Source organism: Condylura cristata, unplaced genomic scaffold (assembly GCF_000260355.1).
Source record: "Condylura cristata isolate star-nosed mole 26May11 unplaced genomic scaffold, ConCri1.0 scaffold00011, whole genome shotgun sequence".
Classification (NCBI taxonomy): domain Eukaryota; kingdom Metazoa; phylum Chordata; class Mammalia; order Eulipotyphla; family Talpidae; genus Condylura; species Condylura cristata.
Genome location: NW_004567112.1, coordinates 2,516,036 through 2,536,010, shown reverse-complemented (window position 1 = coordinate 2,536,010; position 19,975 = coordinate 2,516,036). Strand labels below are relative to the sequence as shown.

The 19,975-nt window shown below is 60.2% G+C and overlaps 2 protein-coding genes across 3 annotated transcripts in view; one reads left to right on the top strand and one right to left on the bottom strand.

Moving 5' to 3' along the window:
- The window catches only part of ZRANB1 (zinc finger, RAN-binding domain containing 1), a 34,412-nt gene extending 29,348 nt beyond the window's left edge, over positions 1 to 5,064 (top strand). Inside the window, exons 7-9 of the mRNA XM_004680370.2 lie at positions 439 to 568; positions 679 to 908; positions 1,914 to 5,064. Coding sequence (XP_004680427.1) covers positions 439 to 568; positions 679 to 908; positions 1,914 to 2,132 — 579 coding nt within the window. The 3' untranslated portion in view covers positions 2,133 to 5,064. The remainder of the gene's footprint in view (positions 1 to 438; positions 569 to 678; positions 909 to 1,913) is intronic.
- An 81-nt stretch (positions 5,065 to 5,145) lies between these two features.
- Positions 5,146 to 19,975, bottom strand: part of CTBP2 (C-terminal binding protein 2) — a 90,025-nt gene continuing 75,195 nt past the window's right edge. For both annotated transcript variants that reach the window (XM_012723672.1, XM_004680369.2), the window contains exons 4-11: positions 12,279 to 12,433; positions 12,052 to 12,196; positions 10,969 to 11,175; positions 8,781 to 8,995; positions 8,311 to 8,441; positions 7,967 to 8,094; positions 7,455 to 7,572; positions 5,146 to 6,514 (exon numbers count right to left, since the gene is read on the bottom strand). In XM_012723672.1, coding sequence (XP_012579126.1) covers positions 6,334 to 6,514; positions 7,455 to 7,572; positions 7,967 to 8,094; positions 8,311 to 8,441; positions 8,781 to 8,995; positions 10,969 to 11,175; positions 12,052 to 12,196; positions 12,279 to 12,433 — 1,280 coding nt within the window. In that variant the 3' untranslated portion in view covers positions 5,146 to 6,333. The remainder of the gene's footprint in view (positions 6,515 to 7,454; positions 7,573 to 7,966; positions 8,095 to 8,310; positions 8,442 to 8,780; positions 8,996 to 10,968; positions 11,176 to 12,051; positions 12,197 to 12,278; positions 12,434 to 19,975) is intronic.

Here is a 19,975-nt window from a genome sequence, read left to right as displayed (position 1 = left end):
CGTCAGCTTGCAGCTTCCTTTACAGACTACAGACTCACTGTTGGTGACACCAGGTGCTGCTTTACCTTAACGATAGGGCTTTTAAAAGCCCGCTTGGTTTTCTCGGCAGGAAGGCAGTGTTTTTTGTTTTTTTTTAAAGATTTATTTATTTATTCATATGGAACTGGGGTACAGGCCAGAGATGGGAGGGTGAGAGGATTCACCAGAGACAGAGTGGGGAGCAGAACAGGCAGATGGACGAGGTACACTGCTGAGGGGAGCAGCGGGCGGTCAGGAGAGGTCTGCCGCGCCCTGTGGTCACCTCCAGGGCAGGCGGGAATCGAACTCATGCGGAAGCGGCTTTAGCTTCTTAGTGCTGCGCTTTAACCCGCTGCGCCACCAGGGAGGGCCCAGGCAGGCAGTGTTTTAAAGTGAAATTGTTTCCTGTTTTCCCCACAGCCTGGAGCGAGTTTGGAGCAGACACACATTTTTGTACTTGCGCATATTCTCAGACGACCAATCATAGTCTACGGTGTGAAATACTACAAGAGTTTCCGAGGAGAGACCTTAGGGTATACTCGGTTTCAAGGTGAGTCTCGTGGCGGGGGTTCACAGCCCCGCGGACTACACGCCGGGCAGGAGACTGGCGCAGGCGCCGGGGCTCCCGCGCTAACGCGTGCCATGTCTCCCACTCTGCAGGCGTCTACTTGCCCTTGTTGTGGGAGCAGAGCTTCTGCTGGAAAAGCCCGATCGCTCTGGGCTACACGAGGGGCCACTTCTCCGCTCTGGTCGCCATGGAGAATGACGGCTATGGGGGCCGAGGTGCTGGTGCGAACCTGCACACAGACGACGACGTGACCATCACCTTCCTGCCCCTGGTGGACAGCGAGAGGAAACTGCTGCACGTGCACTTTCTGTCTGCACAGGAGGTGGGTGCGCATCGTCCTGTAGTCTGCCCAGAGGTTGTGTCGGGGTGCCGGAGTCCCCGGGCTGCCATGCACGGCCACGTGGTGGACTTGTGTGGTAGCAGCTTGCTTTCTGCACACTGGGCAGACGGTGACATTTACCTTTCAGACTGTTGGGGTATGTGTGTGAGCTGCGGCAGTGAGGTGAAGGTGCAACCCCTTGGCGGGCAGGAGCGAGAGCCGAAGGGGAGCACAGAGGAAGATGATGGGTGGAGGGTGGCCAGGGCGAGGTGACAGCGGGTGTGAGCCTTGGAGAGGGGTTACTCAGGTGACGCCTGAGTCTGCGGGAAGGTGTGGGGGGAGGAGACGAAGGGTGGGGGTGCGGCAGGGCTCAGAGACTCATCGCAGCCTTTTAGAGCTCTGGCTCTTGCCAGCTATGAGCTGCAGTGGGCTCCCTGGAGTGAGAGGAACTCTACTCCGGGTGGAAAGGAGGTGCCAGCGGGAGAGCATTGTGGGGGACGGGGTGCAGGCGGTAGGCATGCACGCAAGAACACCGAGAAAACCCACATTCTTCTAAAACTGCTGGATTGTTATTCGCTATACTAGTAATCGTGAAAGCTTTATAATCACATTTAGAAAAAAATCCACAGACTGTAATTTTGGCAACATAATTCAGTGAACTCACCTTGTCGAATGTTTGAAGCTGTGGCTTAGTTCTGGCTTTTTCTTCGCCAGGAGCAGTTTGTGAGATGACAGTGGCTTTTTGCTGTTACTTCAAACTACTTGACTAGGTGGTTCTTTCCCTTGGGTTTTTCTGTGAATGTTCCCTTGATGATGTCTTTTCCCATTGAACACAGGAAGCAGGATTTGAGTCATAACATTGTTGAGCTGGCAGCCATGTTAAGAGTTTGTTGCATTGGCTGTTACCAGTGTCACACAGCAGTAGGTTTCTGTTGAGTTTTTCCTATCATGTTTTCATGTTTCTGATCTGTCGTATTATCTTCCCTTTTCTTCACATTCCTCTAAAAGCTAGGGAATGAGGAGCAGCAGGAAAAACTGCTCAGGGAGTGGCTGGACTGCTGTGTGACCGAGGGGGGGGTACTTGTTGCCATGCAGAAAAGCTCCCGGCGACGAAACCACCCCTTGGTCACGCAGATGGTGGAAAAGTGGCTTGACCGTTACCGACAGATCCGACCTTGCACGTCTCTGTCTGATGGCGAGGAAGACGAAGATGACGAAGACGAATAAAGACAAGTCAGAGAGCAGAAGCCCGAGGGATTGGCACTGGGGTGACCCCAAGTGAGTGTGGCCCTCCAAGCAGCGTGCACGGCCTGCAGCCTGCCTAGCTGCAGGGTCTGCGCGAGGGCGCCTCGATCCACACCCCAAGAGGAGGCCGCATCTGCTGCAAGAGGACAGAAAACTGTTTGGACTCCAGTTGTAAAAACTAATTTTATTAAGACGGAACAACTTTTCCCCTTTCAAATTGTAAATCTGTCTATAAAGTAACGCATGTGGTTGTGTAAGAAGTTGTGTAATAGGCAAAGTTGTGCCGGCATCCTCACAGTCCCAGAAGTTCTTCCCAGCACGGGCACCCACAAAAGCACATGGCAGAGGCCTCTGTTCCTTCGAGATCTTCTTGTTGAGTAGAACCTGGCATTCTACTCCCTCCTAAAGATCCATTTTACATTGATTCTCACCAGAGTTCACTAGAGACTTGGAAACTTTTGTACAAATTATCCACAGCAAAACAAAAATAAACAAGCTTTTTATTTTATTAATAATTTAGTCCCTGTGTGCCCAATAAAATAAAATCAAATCTTTAAGGAACAAACTGCAAGGAAAATAAGAATTTTCTATTGAGCGAACTTTATCTAGACACTGCTCCCTTTTTTGCAAAGGGTTTTGGTTTCTGTTACTTGTTTCTGAAGTTTTCTGATCTGCCCTTTTCAGTATTAGGCACTAATTTGTTTCAAGAGTGCCCTTAAAATGAGGGCTCTCAGACCTTACTCCTGGCCACAGTCTGCTGGTGAAGCTCCCCGGATGCACGTTGTGGGCCTCCACTCTGACAGATTCGCTCCGCCGACAGTGCCGTGTCCCTGCATCGCCACACAGGGCTGTGGACTCGTGTGCATCGGCTGCGCCCGGCCGGTTGTCAGGAAGGCGCCTCTGCTCTGGCTCTCGGGGGACGGCTCAGCACAGAATAAAGACTTCAAAAATGCAGTGAGGCGGTACATACACTGCACAAGGGGCTTCTCAGCGAGTGGCCTGAGAATTTTTGCATGTTGGTTAACTATGGCCATTTTATTTTAACTTAAAAGTATCATCTTAAATAGAAGAGCATTTAAAAAATATCATTTGACCAAGCGGTACACACTCAATACTGGATAAACATTTCACACCTCTCAGAGCACAGACTTAGTGTCCTGATAGTCAGCACTTTGTAGACTGTTAATGGGGAAGGACTTGGAAAGAAGCTCTGCGTATGTGTGTGGCTTCGCCCATAAAAGACAGACACAAGTTTTCCTTCCCCCTGATGCGAAAAGGCTGTGAAAACCTTTTAAACTGCTGCTTTTTTTCTTCTAACCACTAAACTGGTGACAAGATTGCACACAACCTCAAACTTAATGCCGGAATACTAAAAAAAAGGAAAAACCACCCAAGGAATGTCAGTAATTTGCTCTCCCCTTTTGAGCACTCGTGAAAAGGTGTCCCAGTCCCAGTCCCAGGCTAAATCACTTTTGCTACATGTAAAAACCTTGCAGGAAAAACTGGCAATTTCAGTCCATATACAAAGAACCTTGTTATAATGGTAAATGCCAAAAACTTGCAAGTGCTTAATATTTTATTGCAAATTGATTGGTTTGCTTTCACTTTGATCAGTAATTCAAGATTCTCAGCAGGTTGCCATGCTGACTCCCTAGTGCAGCGTCTCTGGTAAATTTGCTCCATGTATAGGACATTTCTCCAATGGGCACAGGTCCTGTTCCAGTCACCTGCCTGTTAGGCAGTCGCTACCCCCTCAGTGAGGTGGCCAGTGCTGTCAGGAGGGATAGGCTGGATCTCTGGCCTGTGTGTGGTGCTCGGAGTGTTATCGGACCTCAAGGTACCTCTTTATTGCCACCAGCGGTCCTGACCACATCTGGTCAAACAGGTGCAGCGTTACACTCCATGGGAAGGCATTATGGAGGCGTCCGATCCCTAGGCTCCAGGTAGGGCTGGGCCTGAGTGGTCCCCAAGCACATACACTGCTGAACGTGAAACTTTTGGGTGAACCAATACTCTGTTAAGCTCTTGAACTATTAAACAGCCATAAATATTGCAAGATAGAGTTTGCGGTGCTTTCTGGAAGCCTGTGCTGCTGGGTGACAGATGTGAATGTCCGTTGGCTAACTCTGGATTGTGTGGACGTCCTGATTTTTTCCCCCTAGGGAGAATAGTGTGGTGTTTTCTGTTCAGATTAAACAGAACCCAGGCCCTGGGAATCATGGAATCGGACCTGCCTTTTGTCGGTTGACTCTTGGGCTCATTGTGTAAGAGGCCGAGTCTCGGTTAACAGGGTGTGGCCGTGTACTGATCAGCCTGCATCTGTGTTCGTCATGGCTGCTCTTTGACAAGAGCTTAGGGAGAGAATGTAGAACTGTTCTGTTCCTGGAAGGATAGGTCAGTAGCCACGCTCTCCACCCCAGTGACTCCGTGGTAGCTGGGAGGGGACAGCACCTTAAAATAGGTGAGGCTCATGCTAGAAGATCCCCTCACTTTATTAGTAGGGAAGGCTCAGGGAGTTTGATGCCGGGTTTGCTGGACTTATGGACACTTAAGATGTCTCTAGTATGAGTTTGATGCTTGCTGTTTTAGAAGGTCATGAAGTCTTTAACACGGCAATGACCGATGTTGTCTCTTGGTGTGTTTGTGTGTGTATACATCTCTCTCTACACACACACACACGCACGCACGCACGCAAGCACGCACACTCCCCTCCTCGAGATTTACCTTCTGTTTGAATTATTTGAGTCCAGGTACTTTAGCTCCAGTAGATATTGAAGCTCTCATTCTTGGCCTTCTTGACTTAGTTTCTAACCCCACCGACTCTTTGAGGTTTTCAACTGAACTATCAGATGAGGTGCTTGTCAACATTTAAATATGCTTGTAGACCCTGGTTATATACAACAAGCTGGAAAATGACTAATTGAAAATGTGGTTGCCTTTGGACATCTCGAGACGGTTACATTGGTGAGATGTACTTGAACTTCAGAAGTTAACAGATTTTTATTACTTTTATTGAAAACTGCACTGAACGCTAAATGTCCACCTTTACAATAAACAAATACAGTAACGGTAACTCACACTAAAACAAAACATTTCTGATAGCCATTATTATTCTGTTTGGGACAGTTTTAAAGGTTTTTTTTTTTGTCACAAAAACAGGAATGTACCTCTACAAAGGCTCAAAATAGGCCATCTTTTAAACAAAAAGGCGATGACTCACAAAAGACTATGAATATAACATGAAACTAGTTGATACAAATCTAATAGGATTTGTTAAAATCAGTCACATCTAATAACACACCTGAAGTGTTCTTGTATAAAATATCACGTGAAGAAAAGAACTTTATCAATGTCTAAAAAAGTGGGTTTGTTCATAGACAATCTGACAAGTTACCATAAAAAGTGTTTCCTGAGACATAAGGAAATGCAACATTATTCTTCTTGAACCCTTTCAAGTTCAAGACTCTCCACTCAATAAAATAGCTGAGGATCTGAAACTGAGAAAATATATTTGAGTACAAACAGCTTGTGAAACTTAATACTTTTTTTTTTTTTTTTTTTTTTGCATCATCAGAGGGTGTTACTGAACCCTAGCCACCTCGCCGGTCAGTACGCGGTCCAGGCGGGCGGCCTCTGGGCGGAGCCCGCAGTCTCCAGTCCGTGCTGCCGGAGAGCTAGAACGCAGGCAGGCAGTTTGCTCCCCTGTTCATAGTGATTTCATCTTCCTATTAGCAAAAGAGGTAACCAGCCCCCATGGACCGAAGGGACTCAAGTCACAGGATGGGGATTTCCTCTTAATATTTTTTATTTTGATGTTTGGAACTCTTGATGCAACATTCTAGAGCAAGGTGTTCACCTGCTGTGCCCCAGGGACCGGTAAAGGAAAAAGATCTATTTATTCTTTGTGATTTGATGCACAGATGAGAAACTTAACACACAATAACAGAAGTTGGTCGTTAATAAATCACGTCCTAGTCTTCCAGCGCTTTCAGAAGCAGAGGCCGCCTTCCGTCTCCGTCGCGGCTTCCGGCTCTCGTAGCTCTAGCACTGCAGCGCCAATGATGCGAGTGTCCAGAATCAGGTAAAAGACTGGCGAATTCCTTCCTTTCCTTTTCTTAGTTCATCTATTTTCATTGTCTCTTGGTCCCAGGTTTATCTGAATGATACCTTTTGTCACTGTCTGCTATTGCTCGTTGGGGTGCTCCCGATTGTCCCCGTGTTTTGTGGGCTGGTTGGGAGAGGGGGCTTGGGAAGGGTGTGCCACTGTGGGGAGGTTGTGAGTCACCGGGATGCCTCCAGGGATGATCCCTTCCATGGCGGCTGGAAGTCCTCCCGGGGCCACGCCCACGATGCCTGGCGGGTATCTGCAGAGCAAGGGGAGAGTCTGTGACTGTGGGGTGGGAGGCGGCACCGTCCTCGAGTGCAGGAGCCGCCGCCCGGGCAGAGCACCGTGGCGCCCTGATGCCCCGCTGGAAGGCACCCACGGTCCTTACACTGACTGCCCTCAGGGTTGGCCCACAGACTCGAGGCGGCTTCCCCGGCTGCTGTGCCAGGCCTCTTGTGCTGAAGCAGGGACGGGGTGCAGGGTTCAGTGCCATGTGAGCAGTGGCACAAGGGGTTCGTGCACAAGTGTGACTGTGTGGCAATGTCAGGGGTGGGGCATTTGAGGCAGGCACTCTGGAATCAGCTCACCCAGCTGTTTACACAGGGTTAAGATGGCAAAAGCCACCCACAGCCTGTCAGACACTGAAGCCCGCTCTCGGAGAAGCAGCCTAGTGGGGCTGGGGCGCCGGCTCTGGAAGCGGTGCCTGGAAGAGCCTTTGGTGGGACTGCCACAGACCGTGTACACTGTCTGCCACCCTTCCCAGCTCTGGGTCTGGGGGCACTGGGGTGTGGGCCTGCCTGTGAGCATGGGCAGCTCTCAGCAGCAGGAAGGCGCAATTGGTAGCCATGGCTGGAGGCTGCGAACAAGTCTACAAAATTCAGGCAGCCCCAGCACCAGCAAACACAAGCTGCGCTTCCCTGTGGGTCTTGGGCTGCAGCTTCTCCCCTTCATACAGGAGCACCTAGCTCCCTGAACCCCAAGTGTGAGGAGGAGAATCCTGGGACCAGCAGCGTCAAACCCAGCCCTACCATGACCCTGCCTGACCAGGGCCCCGGGACACCGGCCAGCCCCTTCGCCTAGGGGGCACACCTCCCCACCCTTCACAGCAGGCGCTGCCCCCAGGGTTTGCTGCCTCGCGGGGGCAAAAGCGGTGCGTCTGGTTCCGCACACGGCCGGCCGGGGTCTTGCTCGCGTCTCACCTGTACGTGGCTCCGTTGAGTTCTGGGTGAATTGCTTGCTGGTCTATTACTGACCAGGGGGCTGTGGTAACGAAGAACTCCTTGTTCACACAGTTCCTTAGGCTCTCTGGGATGCGACCTGGCGAGGTGATGAAAACGCATCCTGTGTATCTGAGCTCCGGGGGGTGTCGGGAAAGCAACCTCTGTGTCTACTCGGCTGCGAGCCTAGCAGCACAGCCTCTGGCCAGAGAGGGCTGGCCCTTGTATTCTTGAAAAGCGCGCGATGTGCAGGGCCAGCAAGCATCGGCCGGCTCCGCGCTAGAACAGCGAAGGCCGTCCGGCCTCACCCCCGGCCCCTGCCCCTCCCACCGTCCAGGCTGAAGTTGCTTCGTGCTGCACCCGAGTTGGCTTCCACTGAGACTCAGTTCAGGGCTCCTACAAACAGGCTCCTTAACCTTAAGAAGCCTGCCCCGGGCAGGCCCTGGCACCTTGGGCGCATCCCCTGGCTGCAGCCGAGCTGGTGCGGGGCTCACCTGTGATGGCCCGGCGGATCTCGGTGGCAGCCGCCTCCCTCATCTCAAGCGAGGCCTGCTCACTGTACCAAGCCGTGTGCGGCGTACAGATGAGATTCGGTGCGTCTTTCAAGGGACCCTGAGCAAAGCTAGACAAATGTGAAGATCACAGTCAATGAGAAAGGGAAGTCGCGCGTGCAGCCACCCCAGGAGTGGGACCCGAGGCCTGTGGGCTGGTGGCCGACAGGCAGCGCCCTGTTTTGGGAACCTTAGAGTGTGCTTATTAGAGGCCTGATGAGGGGCAGGGGGCTGGACTCCAAGAAGTTGGGGAGTGGGATGCGGGGCCCCTCAGCCTGCAGGCCCACCTGAAAGGCTCCGACTCGTGCACGTCGAGGGCCGCCCCCCGTATCCTGCCTTCCTTGAGGGCTTGGGCTAAGGCCTTCTCGTCCACCAGTCCCCCGCGGGCAGCGTTCACGAGGAAGGCTCCTTGTCTCATCTGTAGGGGAGAGGAGCGAGTTATATGGGGTGCCTGTCCCCACGTTTGGGAGGACATGCAGACCAGAGCCCTTCTGTAGGTGTGATGCGTGTGCAGGCTGGGGGAGGGCACATGGCAGGAGGCTCAAAGGGGCCTGTCCCCTGCCGTGGTGTCCTGGCGCCCAGCTGAGGCTAGGCCCACAGGGTCCTGGGCCAGGTGCCGTCCCTCCTGGCTTGACACTGCTTCTGCGTCTTCCTGGGGACGTCGTCTTGCTCGCTCGGCTGGGGGCGGGGACACTTGCCCTTGGCCCTGGGGTTTCCATAGGGTGTATTCGCTCCGAGGACTCCTCGTGCAAGTTACCTGCTTTATGGTAAAGTCGTTGATGAGGTGGTGGTTATGCTCGTTGAGATTACAGTGCAAGGAGACGCAGTCGCTCTGGTACAGTAAGTCCTGCAGGGTGTAGACCCTCTGCACGCCCAGGGACCGCTCAATCCCATCCTGCAAGTAGGGGTCATAAAAGATGACGCTGAATCCAAAGGCCTTGGCTCGAACAGCAACCGCCTGCCCCGTGCGACCTGTGCAGAAAGAAAGCGTCCAGGTGAGCAAGTCCACAGTCTCTTGTGGCACTCAGGGTCCGACACCGAGCAGTGTGAGGTGCCCCAGCTCTGGCCCTGCTTCCAAATTAGGGACCCGCGGCCGGTGCTGGCCGTGCATCCTGAGGCCTGTGATGCTTAGTGCCTGTCTTGGCCACCTGTTTCTTTAAGACCTGATCGCCACATACTCTAGTGCCAACCCAAGCTCTGCTGAGCCCGGCCACCCCCCCTCCAGCTCTGCCATCACCAGAAGCCCCCCTTTGTAACCATCTCTGCGTTTGTCTATGCCTCAGGCCCCCACGTGGGCCTGGCTTACATGCCCCCACGGGGAACCTGCGTGCATGCTCCTCCTCACGGGCGCACTGTGCTGCGGGGCGGTCAGCAGGCCAGTGCCGCGGGGGGCCAGCGGAGGGCCCAGCCAGTCACACCCACACTACGCAACAGGACCTTTGCCGCACCTCTGGCCTCCTAGGGCACTTTTCGGCTGAAAACAAACGCCTGCGTGCTGCGCGAACAGGCTGCTTTGGGGAGGGCACAGAGGACGTCTCAGCCCCGTGCAGCGTGCGTGTGTGCGAGGCGCGGCAAGGGGCTGCCCGCCCGGCTGGTGACCGGGGCCAAGGCCGCATGCTTGGAGAAGGCCAACCTGCCTAAGGGACAGCTGCGGACTCGCAGTTGGGTCAGTGAGCTGGGACGTCCAGCCACACCTCTGGGAGGGCGGCGGGCCACTGGGACAGGGATGGGGCAGGGTGCCAGTGAAGGCCCGTGCGCCCAGGGTGGCCGCTGGGAGCTCTGTGCTGCCCCACGTGTGCACCCGACCGGCCTGCCCCTGACTGCTGCTCCTGATGTGCGGCAAGGTAGAGGGCTACGGGTGCCGAGCGAGCCAGCGTGCTTCTCTCGGAGTCACAGACCCCGGTTCCTGGTCAAGTGGGCCCAGGAGTGTCTGCCCCGCCACACCCACACTGAGGTCTCAAACACTCTGTACTGGTTGGCTTGGCTTCACACGTGCCGGTGTGCTTGACGCAGAGGCTGTCCCGAGCAACACCCTCTCGGCCCCTCCTCCCGGCCTGAGGCCGGCAGTGTGGGTGGCCGGCCGGACCCAGTAAACAGGTCTCCACAGGACAGATGACAAAGGCTGTGACTGGATAAGGACCTTGCCAGGGTCTAGAGCCGCCACTAGGTGGCCAGACTCCTGGGTGCCTGCGTCTTGACATTACCTGAGGCCCAGGAATGTTCCAGGGAGAGGGGAGGCAGGGGTACCAGCAGAGGGTGCTGTGGCCCCCACAGACCTGCTCTTCTGTTTCTGGCAGCCCCTTCATTGTGGCCCTCAAGGAGCTATCCTTCCCTGTTACTCCCAGAGCCTGGCACCCTGAGGAAATGCCGGTTCACCTCCTTGGTCCAGCCCCAAGGGGTACTGGTGTGGCAGTGAGCCCACCCATGGTGCTGACCCTCCAGCCACCGGGAAGCCCTCGGGGAGGCTCTAGACGCAGACCCCGTTCTCAAGCCGTCTGAATTCTGAGGCAGCCTCCAGGGAGCATCCCAGTCCCAGCTTACAGACTGGGAGACGGAGGCAGAGAGCAGTCCTGTAATTACTAGCGGTCACAGAGCTGGTCAGGGGCTGGCTCCTGACCCTCCTCAGTGGCCTGACCCAGAAGGCCGCTGGCTGCTTCCCCCTGGGTCTTTCCATACTCCGACCCTTGGGGTGGGGGCTTTCAGGCCAGTCATTCTCCATGCCATGACCTGACGCCAAGCCGGCAGCGACTCTCACTGCCACTCCAGGCGGGGTCTCTGCCCCACTGCCAGCACCTGCCCAGCTCGACCAGGCAGCCAGTGGTCCAGCCCCCTGGCCCAGGCATGTGCTAGACCCGACCTCCAGGCAGCAGTCCCAGGGACACCATGCAGGGGCGACGGCACCCAGGGCTGGCCACCCGGCAGCAGGCTGCGGCCAGTGCACTTACCGAAGCCGATGAGGCCCAGCGTCTCCCCACGGATGCGGGCAGCTCCTGAGGCCACCTCCCGGATCTGCTCGACGCTCTGGACCCGCGTGCCCTCCCGCAGCGCCTGGTACAGCCACGTGTTCCTCCGGTACAGGTTGAGGATATGGCAGATGGTGGAGTCGGCCGTCTCCTCCACCGCCGCGGACGGGATGTTGCACACTGCGATGCCTGGGGGCGGGGATGAAGCCGGGTGAGGAGGCTGGGTTCTGGGCCGGAGGGGCGGGGACCCCGCTGGGAGCGTGGCTCCGGGCATGACGATGTCCTCGAGGGGACTCGGACCCTCTGGCCCTGTGCTGAGGGACTCCAGCGCCTACAGTCACCCCCAACGGGGTGTCTAGCCGTGGACGGGTAGGGAGCGGTGCTGGGGCTGTGAGCAAAGCGTGGAGGAGGACGGAGAGGGGCAGCCACTGCCTCTGGGCGCAGCAGCTGGCCTGGGCCTGTGCAGCCCTTTACCTGCTGGCCGCATCCTGTGGGGGCTGGTACCGGAGCCTGGCAGAGGGAGCCGCGAAGCACCGGCTTAGGGCCGGGCCCCACACAGTTCTTGCTGCCAGGTGTGGTGAGGCCGCCCACCTTACATGGGGGCTCGCCTGTGTGGCACGTGCCATGTCCCCCACTGCGGAAATGCAACCGGACAACCACCACTTAGCCCCTGCCTGCTTCCAAGACTCACCCCAGGGCGTCTGGATGACCCCACGCAATTGGGGAAAGTGACCCGGGACGCACAATCAAAGCCCCTGGCGGGAAGGCGGGGGGTGGGGGAGCTTGATGCTGGCAGGTGCTCCGAGACCACAAGGGCTCGCTCAGTGGTGCCCAGCTCAGCAGGGTGGGCCACTGGCCTCCCAGATCCTCAGCACAGGGGTGGGCGTGGGGGCTACTTGGAGGACCCCTTGCTATCCCAGGGCACGGGTCCCTTGGGCAGACCAGGCACCTTCTCTGATGCTGCTGCGGGTCAGGTGCCTGCGAAGTGCACACGGGTGCAGCGTGAGGGCCCAAGCCGCACCCTCTGCCGGGATGGCCACAAGGCACCGGGCCCTCGGCACTCACCCAGCTCGCCAGCTGCCTTGATGTCCACGTTGTCATAGCCACTGCCTATCCGCACGATCACTCTGAGGGCCTTGAACTTCTCCAGGTCCTCCCGGGTGAGGGTGATGGTGTGGTACATCATGGCACCCACGGCTTCGTTCAGGACCTGCGCCGGGGCGGAGCACAGGTTGGCCCGCGGCCGGCCGGGGGCCCGGGGCTGAGGGGGGTGCCAGGCAGCGGGGGCCCACCTTCTCGTGGATCTCCTGTGTGGACTGGGCGTCACAGAAGGCCACAGTGGCCAGGTCCTTCAGGATGGGCATCTCCACCGTGCAGTCCCTGCCGTCCAGCAGTGCCACCAGGGGGCGGGGGTGCAGGGGGCCGTTCATGATCTGGGGGCGGATACCTGCAAGGAGGAGGGGCTCAGTGTATAACTGGGTCTGCCCACGTGCGCCCGGGCTGCATGGCTCCGGCCGAGGGGGCAGTGGTGCTGTCCCCAGCTGACATTGACATGACACCCATCATGCAGTGAGGGGTGCGCCCGACCTGGGGCTCACCGGGCTCAGACCACAGGCTACTTTGGGGTCATCAGGGAGGACAACGGGGCGGGTCCAGGAGGGAGCATGTTAAAAACAAGACAGCTTCCTGGGCACCCCAGGTTTGCACCGGCTGCAGGCACGGCAGGCCCAGGCCACTGCTATGCATTTCCCAGCAGAAGCCCCTGGCACCCGGAAGGCTCCACGCCCAGCGCCGTATTGTTCCCTGCCCTCCACAATCTGCTGTCCTCTTCTGTAGTGGCCGGCCAGGCCACAGGGCTCCCATGGCCCCCATGTGACCGCCGGGAGATGAGGGCACCTTCCAGGTTGTGCCCATCTCACCCAAATGAGGGAGGCCCCTGGTTGACCACGTTCCTACTAGCCGTGGATGCGGGGGTGGGGTGGGGAGGCACCCCCGTGACCTGATGCAGGGCCTCGCCCCCACACCACAGCTCTGCGTCTCATGACAATCACCTCTGAACTGGGAGCAGAGAGAAAAGGCTTTGTTTCAGCCTCAGGAAGGCAGGGTGGCTGGGGGCTGTCTCCACCTGCACTGGGGCTCCCCAGGATCTTGGTCCTTGCCGTCTGAGAGCAGCTGGAGCCCTACTGGCCTCCATTCTGGCGGGGATCTGTGTCCTCGCTGGTCTATGGCTCCTTGTGGGCAGGAGCAGGGCACTGGACCATGTAACCTCTGGGACTGACCCCACGTGCACAGCACCCTCCCTGTCTCTCCCCCCAACCCAGCGGCTGAGGGTGACATGTCCAGGCTCAGCCCTGCAGATGCCCCCTCGCCTGACTGCAGTGAGAGGGGAAGGCGCACCCCTTGTGTGCCAGCCCTGGCCAGGGAGGACACGGCCCAGAGTGGAGCCCTGTGCTGGAGGCAGTGGCGAGAGGTAGGCATCCACATGCTGACGCTGTCAGCAATGGTGCGGTAGCCAAGCCCCAGGCCCTCTGCCCCAGGCGGCGTGACTCCTGGGCAGCAGGAGGCAGATCTGGTGGCACAGCGGGAGACCCAGGCCTGCTACTAGAAAGTGACAGGACCAGTGGAGCAAGGCTGCCTGAGACCACAGCACTGGCCAGCAGCAGCCTAAGCGATCCCGTTACCTGGGAAACCAGCTCCAGGTTGCCTAGCGATCATCTCCCTCCTCCCCAGGGTGGCATTTCTCCCTGGCAAACCCCACCTTCTCCCTGCCCAGGAGGCAGGTCCCGGCAGGCGGGCACCAGGCCACGGGGAGCCCAGGGGAGCCCCGCAGCAGCCCCCAGGACTCCCAGCAACTCTGGGTCCCGGTTCACTTGTGGCAAGGCACATGCCTGCCAGTGCGCTGAACTCAGCGTTTTCACAGCACAGTGGACACATGACGGGCCGGTCTCTGCACTGTAGTTAAGAAGGCAAATGACCCGTCGGGGGTAGTTAAGGAAAATGACCCGTCGGGGAAGGGGCACCGCAGTTAAGGATTCACCCACTGTGAGAGCGTTTGGGCCCTCGGCCGCCAGAGCTGCTCCAGCCCCAGGGCACGGAGCCCGCGACTAGCGCCAGCTGCCGCTGCTCCCACAGAGCCTCGGAGGTGCAGCGCGGGCGACCGAGGCCAGCTGAGCACAGCGACAGGAGGCCACCTCGCCCAGGCCAGGGACATGCTGCCACTCCGCAGCTGCCAGGGCCGGGGCTTGGCGCCTGCCAGGCAGGCGACTCCTTTTCCTTCCTGCAAGTCCTGCTCCTGCTGTCCGCTGCCCAGGACAGCGTGGGAACTGCCCGTCTGCTGTCGACAGCATGACCTTGCCGGTGCCCAAGTCTGTGGCTTTTGGCTGCAGTGAGGCTGAGAGCCCAGCCTGCGGGGGGGTGGGGGTGGGGGTGGGCAACCTGCGCCTGGAGCCTGCAGGGCTGGAGCCCTGGGCGAGCAGCAGCGACAGTCTGGTCCCAGGGCTTTCAGGGGTTTGCTGTCAACAGGCCTCTTGAGGTCCCGGGGAGGGACGCTCCCCAGGGACAACGCTGGTGGCTCCCCACTGCCGTGCCCCTCCTGTCCCCCAGACCCATTTTCTGGCCATCCGCTCGGGTCCTGCCAGACGCCCAGCTGCTCCTGAAGGTCTGTTGCAGCTTGAGAGCCAAACCGCCTAGAAACGGCCCGAGGCCAGTCTCCCACTTGCTGACCACTCCTGCAGCGCATGGCTTGGCCACTGCACTTTCTGCCACGGGGCTGTGGAGCACTGAGCCAGCTGGCCGTCCACTCCCGGGCCTGCAAGGTACCCGAAGAAAGGGAGGCCCACACTGCTTTCGGCTCCCCCCGGCACCTGTGGCCGCTCCAGCCTGGACCCCATTGTAGCAGGGTCTGATTGTGACTCTCAAGATTCCTCCGTGCAGCTGATCCGCTGCCCAGTTAATAGGCCACTTCCTGCAACCCCGTACTGCCCAGCCTGCACTGGCTGACCCAGCTGCCCTGGTCTCTGGAAGTGAGATGTGGTCAGCTGTGTGGCTGCTCAGGGGCTGTTCTGCTTAGACTGGGCGTGTGCCAGGCCCGCAGGGGCTGGATGCAGCCTTAGACTGGCAAACGCAGCTGTGCTGGTCCTGCACTGGAACCCCAGGCTGGGTCTGGGGGCCGTGTGCAGGCGGGACAGACCTGCCTCACTCTGAATCTCCAGGCCTGGGAGCTCGACCACCGTGGCCACCTGCCACTCGCCAGAGTCTGCTGGGAAAGCAGATCTGGATGCTGGGCCAAGTGTCCAGGATATGTGACACTTGTGTGTGGGGGAGGGTGGGGGGTGGGGTGGGGCTGGCATTCTGGTTCTGCAGAAACAGCCGGAGGTCAGCACCCTCTGGAGTGGCCCTGCTGCAGCAGCCTGGCCCGAGAGCTCTCCCACCCAGGGTGCTAGGGGCTGTGGCCAAGGCAGGAGTCTGTGGGGTGTCTTCTGGATCACTGCAGTGTGAGACCCACTCATCTGCTTCAACAAACCAGTGCGGTGGGACCTCTTCCCCAGCAAGACCAGCGGCGGCCGGAGTGCCCTGGCAGTGGCAGGCTGACCCCTGCCGGTGATCTTGTGCTGAGGGACAGGGCACATTCCCCTTTCCCAACACAACTGAAGATGAAAAGGTGCTGGGGACCACTCTCCCAGCACCTCACATGGAGGCCTGGACACCCCACTCTGCGGTGTTGGGGGGGCCCTCTGCCTCTCCCTGGCCCCGAGGGAGCTCTAGTGTCCCGGTTTGCACTGAGGCAGCACCCACTGGCTTCCATGAGCAGAACTTGCCCTGCCACCCGCTCAGACCCTCTCAGCGCTCGCTGGGCCGGGTGGCGGCAGCCGCAGCCAGGGGGCAGGCAGGCTTCTATTTTCTGTGCAACGGGATTCACGTTGCATTCGGAGGCTGCCTCACGGGGGTGGCCCTGCAGCACCAGCAGGGTGGCTGGCCAGCGGCAGCGATGCTGGGCCAAGTGGCCCAGGCCCCGGCGCCAACAGTGACCCCAGGGGAGGGGCTCCTTGGTCCAACCTTCCGGCAGCCAACAGCTTCGGACCCCTGGAGCAGACTCCCCTGCGGGGCGTTTTGGGGCCCAACGGCACCCTACAGTGGCTGACCCGTCCTGTTTCGGCTCCCGCAGAGACAATAGCTCCGTCCATGCAGGAAGGACTGCCCAGACAAGGGGGTCCAGGTGACTTGCTGAGGACCCTTATAGAGGCCATCTGGCACCCAGTGTCACCAGGAAGCAGACCAGTCCCCTCCCCTCCCTGGCACTTTCCAAGCTGAGATCACCCCCAGCGCGCCCTGGGGCCCAGGTCCTGCAGCACGAACGGAAGAGGCCCCACAGGCGGGCCGGGGCGAGGTTACTGCTCAGAACAGGACCCCGGCACTTGCACGTGCCAGCAGGAGCTGTGCAGGGCTTTGGGGTTCTTGCCTCATAGAACTTGGGGGACAAGAATCTGGCTCGAGCCCAAAGCACCTCTTGGGGTTCCACGGGGACCCGCACGCCCAGCTCCCAGCAGGAGCCGCAGAGCCCAACCCCACCCTACCCCAGCTGGCGGCTTCGGGGTCTTGTGGTGCCCTCTCCAGCCTCCCCGACTTCATGGCTTTAGGGCCATCACCCTCAGGCATGACTCACCCTGCACCCCCTGCATGGAAACCTCCAAAAAGCCAAGGCTGTGCTGTGGGGGGCCTGTGGGGTGTGCGAGGCCCCTTCGGGCCGAGTGGGAAAGCTTTGAGGAGCATCGCAAGGAGACTTCCCAGCCAGGAAAGCTGGCCAGGGGGCGGGCTGTCTCCGGCTGCTGTGCTTTGGGGAGGGGGTGGGGGCACCACGTGATGCGGGGGAGGGGCCGGCCAGGCCAGCCGAAGCCAGAGGAGCCGTCCTGGCCTGCTCTAGCCCCAGCTCCATGCACCCTGCTCTACACCAACATGGCCGGCCAGCTCTGGGCCGAGAAAAGCGGATGTGGCGAAGCCCCCAGAGCACGGAAAACTAGAAGCAGCATAGCAACCAACTGTAACCACGCAGGGCTGGCGGGGTGGGGACACGGGAGGGCGCCCGCCCCCTCGGGTCACGCGGCCCAGGGACACTCTGCAGAGTGCCTCCAGCGGGTGCGGGCTCCCCCGCTGCCCCATCCACGGTGCCCCCCACACGCCACCAGCCCCACACAGGCAGCGGCTGGGGAGCCTCACCAGGCCCGACCACGTCTGGGGCGGGGGCTGTAGCGACAGGGACCCTGCTAGGAGGAAACGGTCATCGGGGATGTTTACTTCCTGGCAGCCTTCCCGGGCAGCTACCTCGCACTGGGCGCAGCGCCACGCACCCAGAATGTCCCCAGGGCTGCAGCCCCCATGTCCTGCTGGGCGGGCGCCAGGCACACAGGAGAGGGCCCCGGGCGCCTGGGCAGGTCCCCCTGAAGGCCTCCCCAGGACTTCCACAGGAGATAAGCTCCTGCGATTATGACCAAACCCTCGGTCGCTTAGCAACACATGATTAAGGAATATGTTTTCAGATCCGCTTTGCAAGCCTGGCCATTATCAGATGAAATTACTGGAGCAACAAATGTCATTGCCATGCAAATTAGGTGGTTGCAAAGAAAGTATGTTTGACTGAGGGAGAAGGCGCAGGCCTCGGGGAAAATCATCTGACTTTCCTCCAGTCGCACATTAAAAAAAGTCACATAAATCGTACGAGACTTAAAAATAACCAAAAACCCACCCGGGAGACAAAGCCAGAACCCACAGTGAGACCAGACAGCTGTACCCAGCCCAGGTCCCTGGGGGTAACCAGCGTGATGACAACGGACATTCGGGTCAGTGCCAGTGACCGTCAGCTCCCTGTTCTGCGCCCGAAGCCCAACCCGGGCCCAGGGTTGGCCCCAGCGCCCACCTAGGCGGCTGCGGGCTCTGAAGAGAACATGTCTCGTCTCCACCAAGCTTCTTGTCTCACCGCCTCTATTCCACTGTGCTAATTATTCCGAAAATTCATCGGAAGGCAGATTCTGTTTTCTCAGTTACGTTGGGGGATAACAGTGACACCGAAACAGCCGACACTCAGGGTGAGCGTTTGCTGGGGTCTGTCCACGCCGCACCCCGCTCTGGCCGGACCTGCGAGGGCCCGGGTGTCCTGAGGGCTTTGGCACAGGTGGGCACCAAGCCCAGGCCACTGGCCACTGCCTCTGGCAAGGCCCCTCAGGTGCTCCCACGCCTGGGGCCACCACGAAGACAGCTGCAGCCGTGGCCGGTCCGGAGAGCGCAGGCTCAGCCCGGTCTCCTCTGCTCCAAGCAGCTTCTCACCTGACTGCAGCTGTGCCTCACCACCCAAAGGGGGACCCACAGGGGAGGGGGAGCCCGGCCAGGGGCAGAGGCGGCAGCACTGCCCCGGGGGGCCCCTGTCCCCGCAGGCTGGGAGCCCCCAGGGGCGCGGGTCATGCGGATCTGGCCCTGCGGCTGGGCCAGGGCGCGGAGGGGACACGAGGCCGCCTCCGGGCACAGGCCGCTGCCCCAACAGCCCCTCCACACCCCAGGGGGGACGATGGGGAGGGGTGCGTACTTGGTTCCGGAGCCAGCATGGTGGACACGATGATGGGGGCCCCCGTCCTCCGGGCCACCTTCTGGTAGGAGGGAGGCGTGAGGAGGTTCCGGCCGGCCGGCAGCAGGGCAGGCGGTTCCGGGGGGGCCCCGGGCTTCCGGAGGAGCTGGGGGCTGCCGTGGGGGCTGGGCAGGGGGGGCGCGGCTGCGCTGCGCTCCCGCTTCAGCAGCTCCATGGGCACCGTGTAGGCCGTGGAGTAGGCGGTCCTGGGGCCCGGGTGGGCCGAGGCCACCCCAGCTGGAGCGGGGTATGTGGGGCCCAGGCGAGCTGTCAGGGCGCAGGGCGTGGGGGAGCTGTACCCGGAGCCGGAGGGCGGGTGGGGGCTCAGGGCGCCCCCTGCCGGGGCGGGGTAGGCGGCCTGCTCTGAGAGGTGCTGGGCCGGCGCACTGGAGGGGCGGCACCCCATGCCTCCCACACGGGGGGCTGCGGCCGGCAGAGGCCCCACGGGCTGGGGCGGCAGACCCGGGGCGGCCAGCGCCGACAGGGTCCCCTGGAGCTCGCTGCGGTGGCTGAAGCTGCTGGAGCGGGCCCGGGGCGGGGGCCCGGCCTGGCCCTGCCTCCGCGGCTGCATCTCGGTCCTGCAGCTGCTGGCCAGGTGGCTGAGGACGCGGGCCTGGCCCAGGTTGGGGGCCACGCACTTGATGTCCGCCTCTTCCATGGTGGCCAGGACGGCCGGCGAGTCGAAGCCTTGCTGCAGCAGGGCCAGCAGCGTGGCATCCGTCACGCCCTCGGCCCGCAGCAGAGCCAGGAACGCGGGCAGCACAGCCCGCCTGCCCCCGGGGCCCGGGAAGGCCGCCAGGTCCACCTCGCCGTTCTCGTAGCCCCTCTTGGCGGGGCCGCTCTCCGTGGCGGGCCCGTAGCTGCAGCTCAGGGCGCCTGGGGGCGCCACCACGCTGCTCTCGGGGGCGGCGGTCGCGCCGGGGTCCACGACCAGGCATGTGGGGGCCGCCTGTCTGGCGGGATCCAGAGCCTGCTGGCCTAGGTCCTCGTAGGCCTGGCTGGGGGGGTAGGCGGGCGCCTCTGCCCCGTACCTGCCGCTGGGCGGCCCCCCGGCACAGCGTGGGGGTGATGGGGCCCAGCTCTGCGTCCGCTGTCCCACGGGGCTCCCTCTACCTCCGGCGTCCGGGTACAGGGGGCCGGTGTCCGACAGGGCAGGCATCCGGCCTGGCGCTGGGCCCCAGGTCATCCTGCTAGCCGGCACTGACCGGCCTGGCCCTGGGCCCCCCGGGGGGCGCGGCTCTCCGGGTGGCCTGGTGGCTCCCGCCGGCTCGCAGTAGTAATCCCGCTGCAGCAGGGCGCCCCGGGCGGACATCGCGGCCTGGCTGCCGTCGTAAGGGGCGAAGTCGGGGGCGGAAGTCCTTCCGGCAGCGGCGGGGT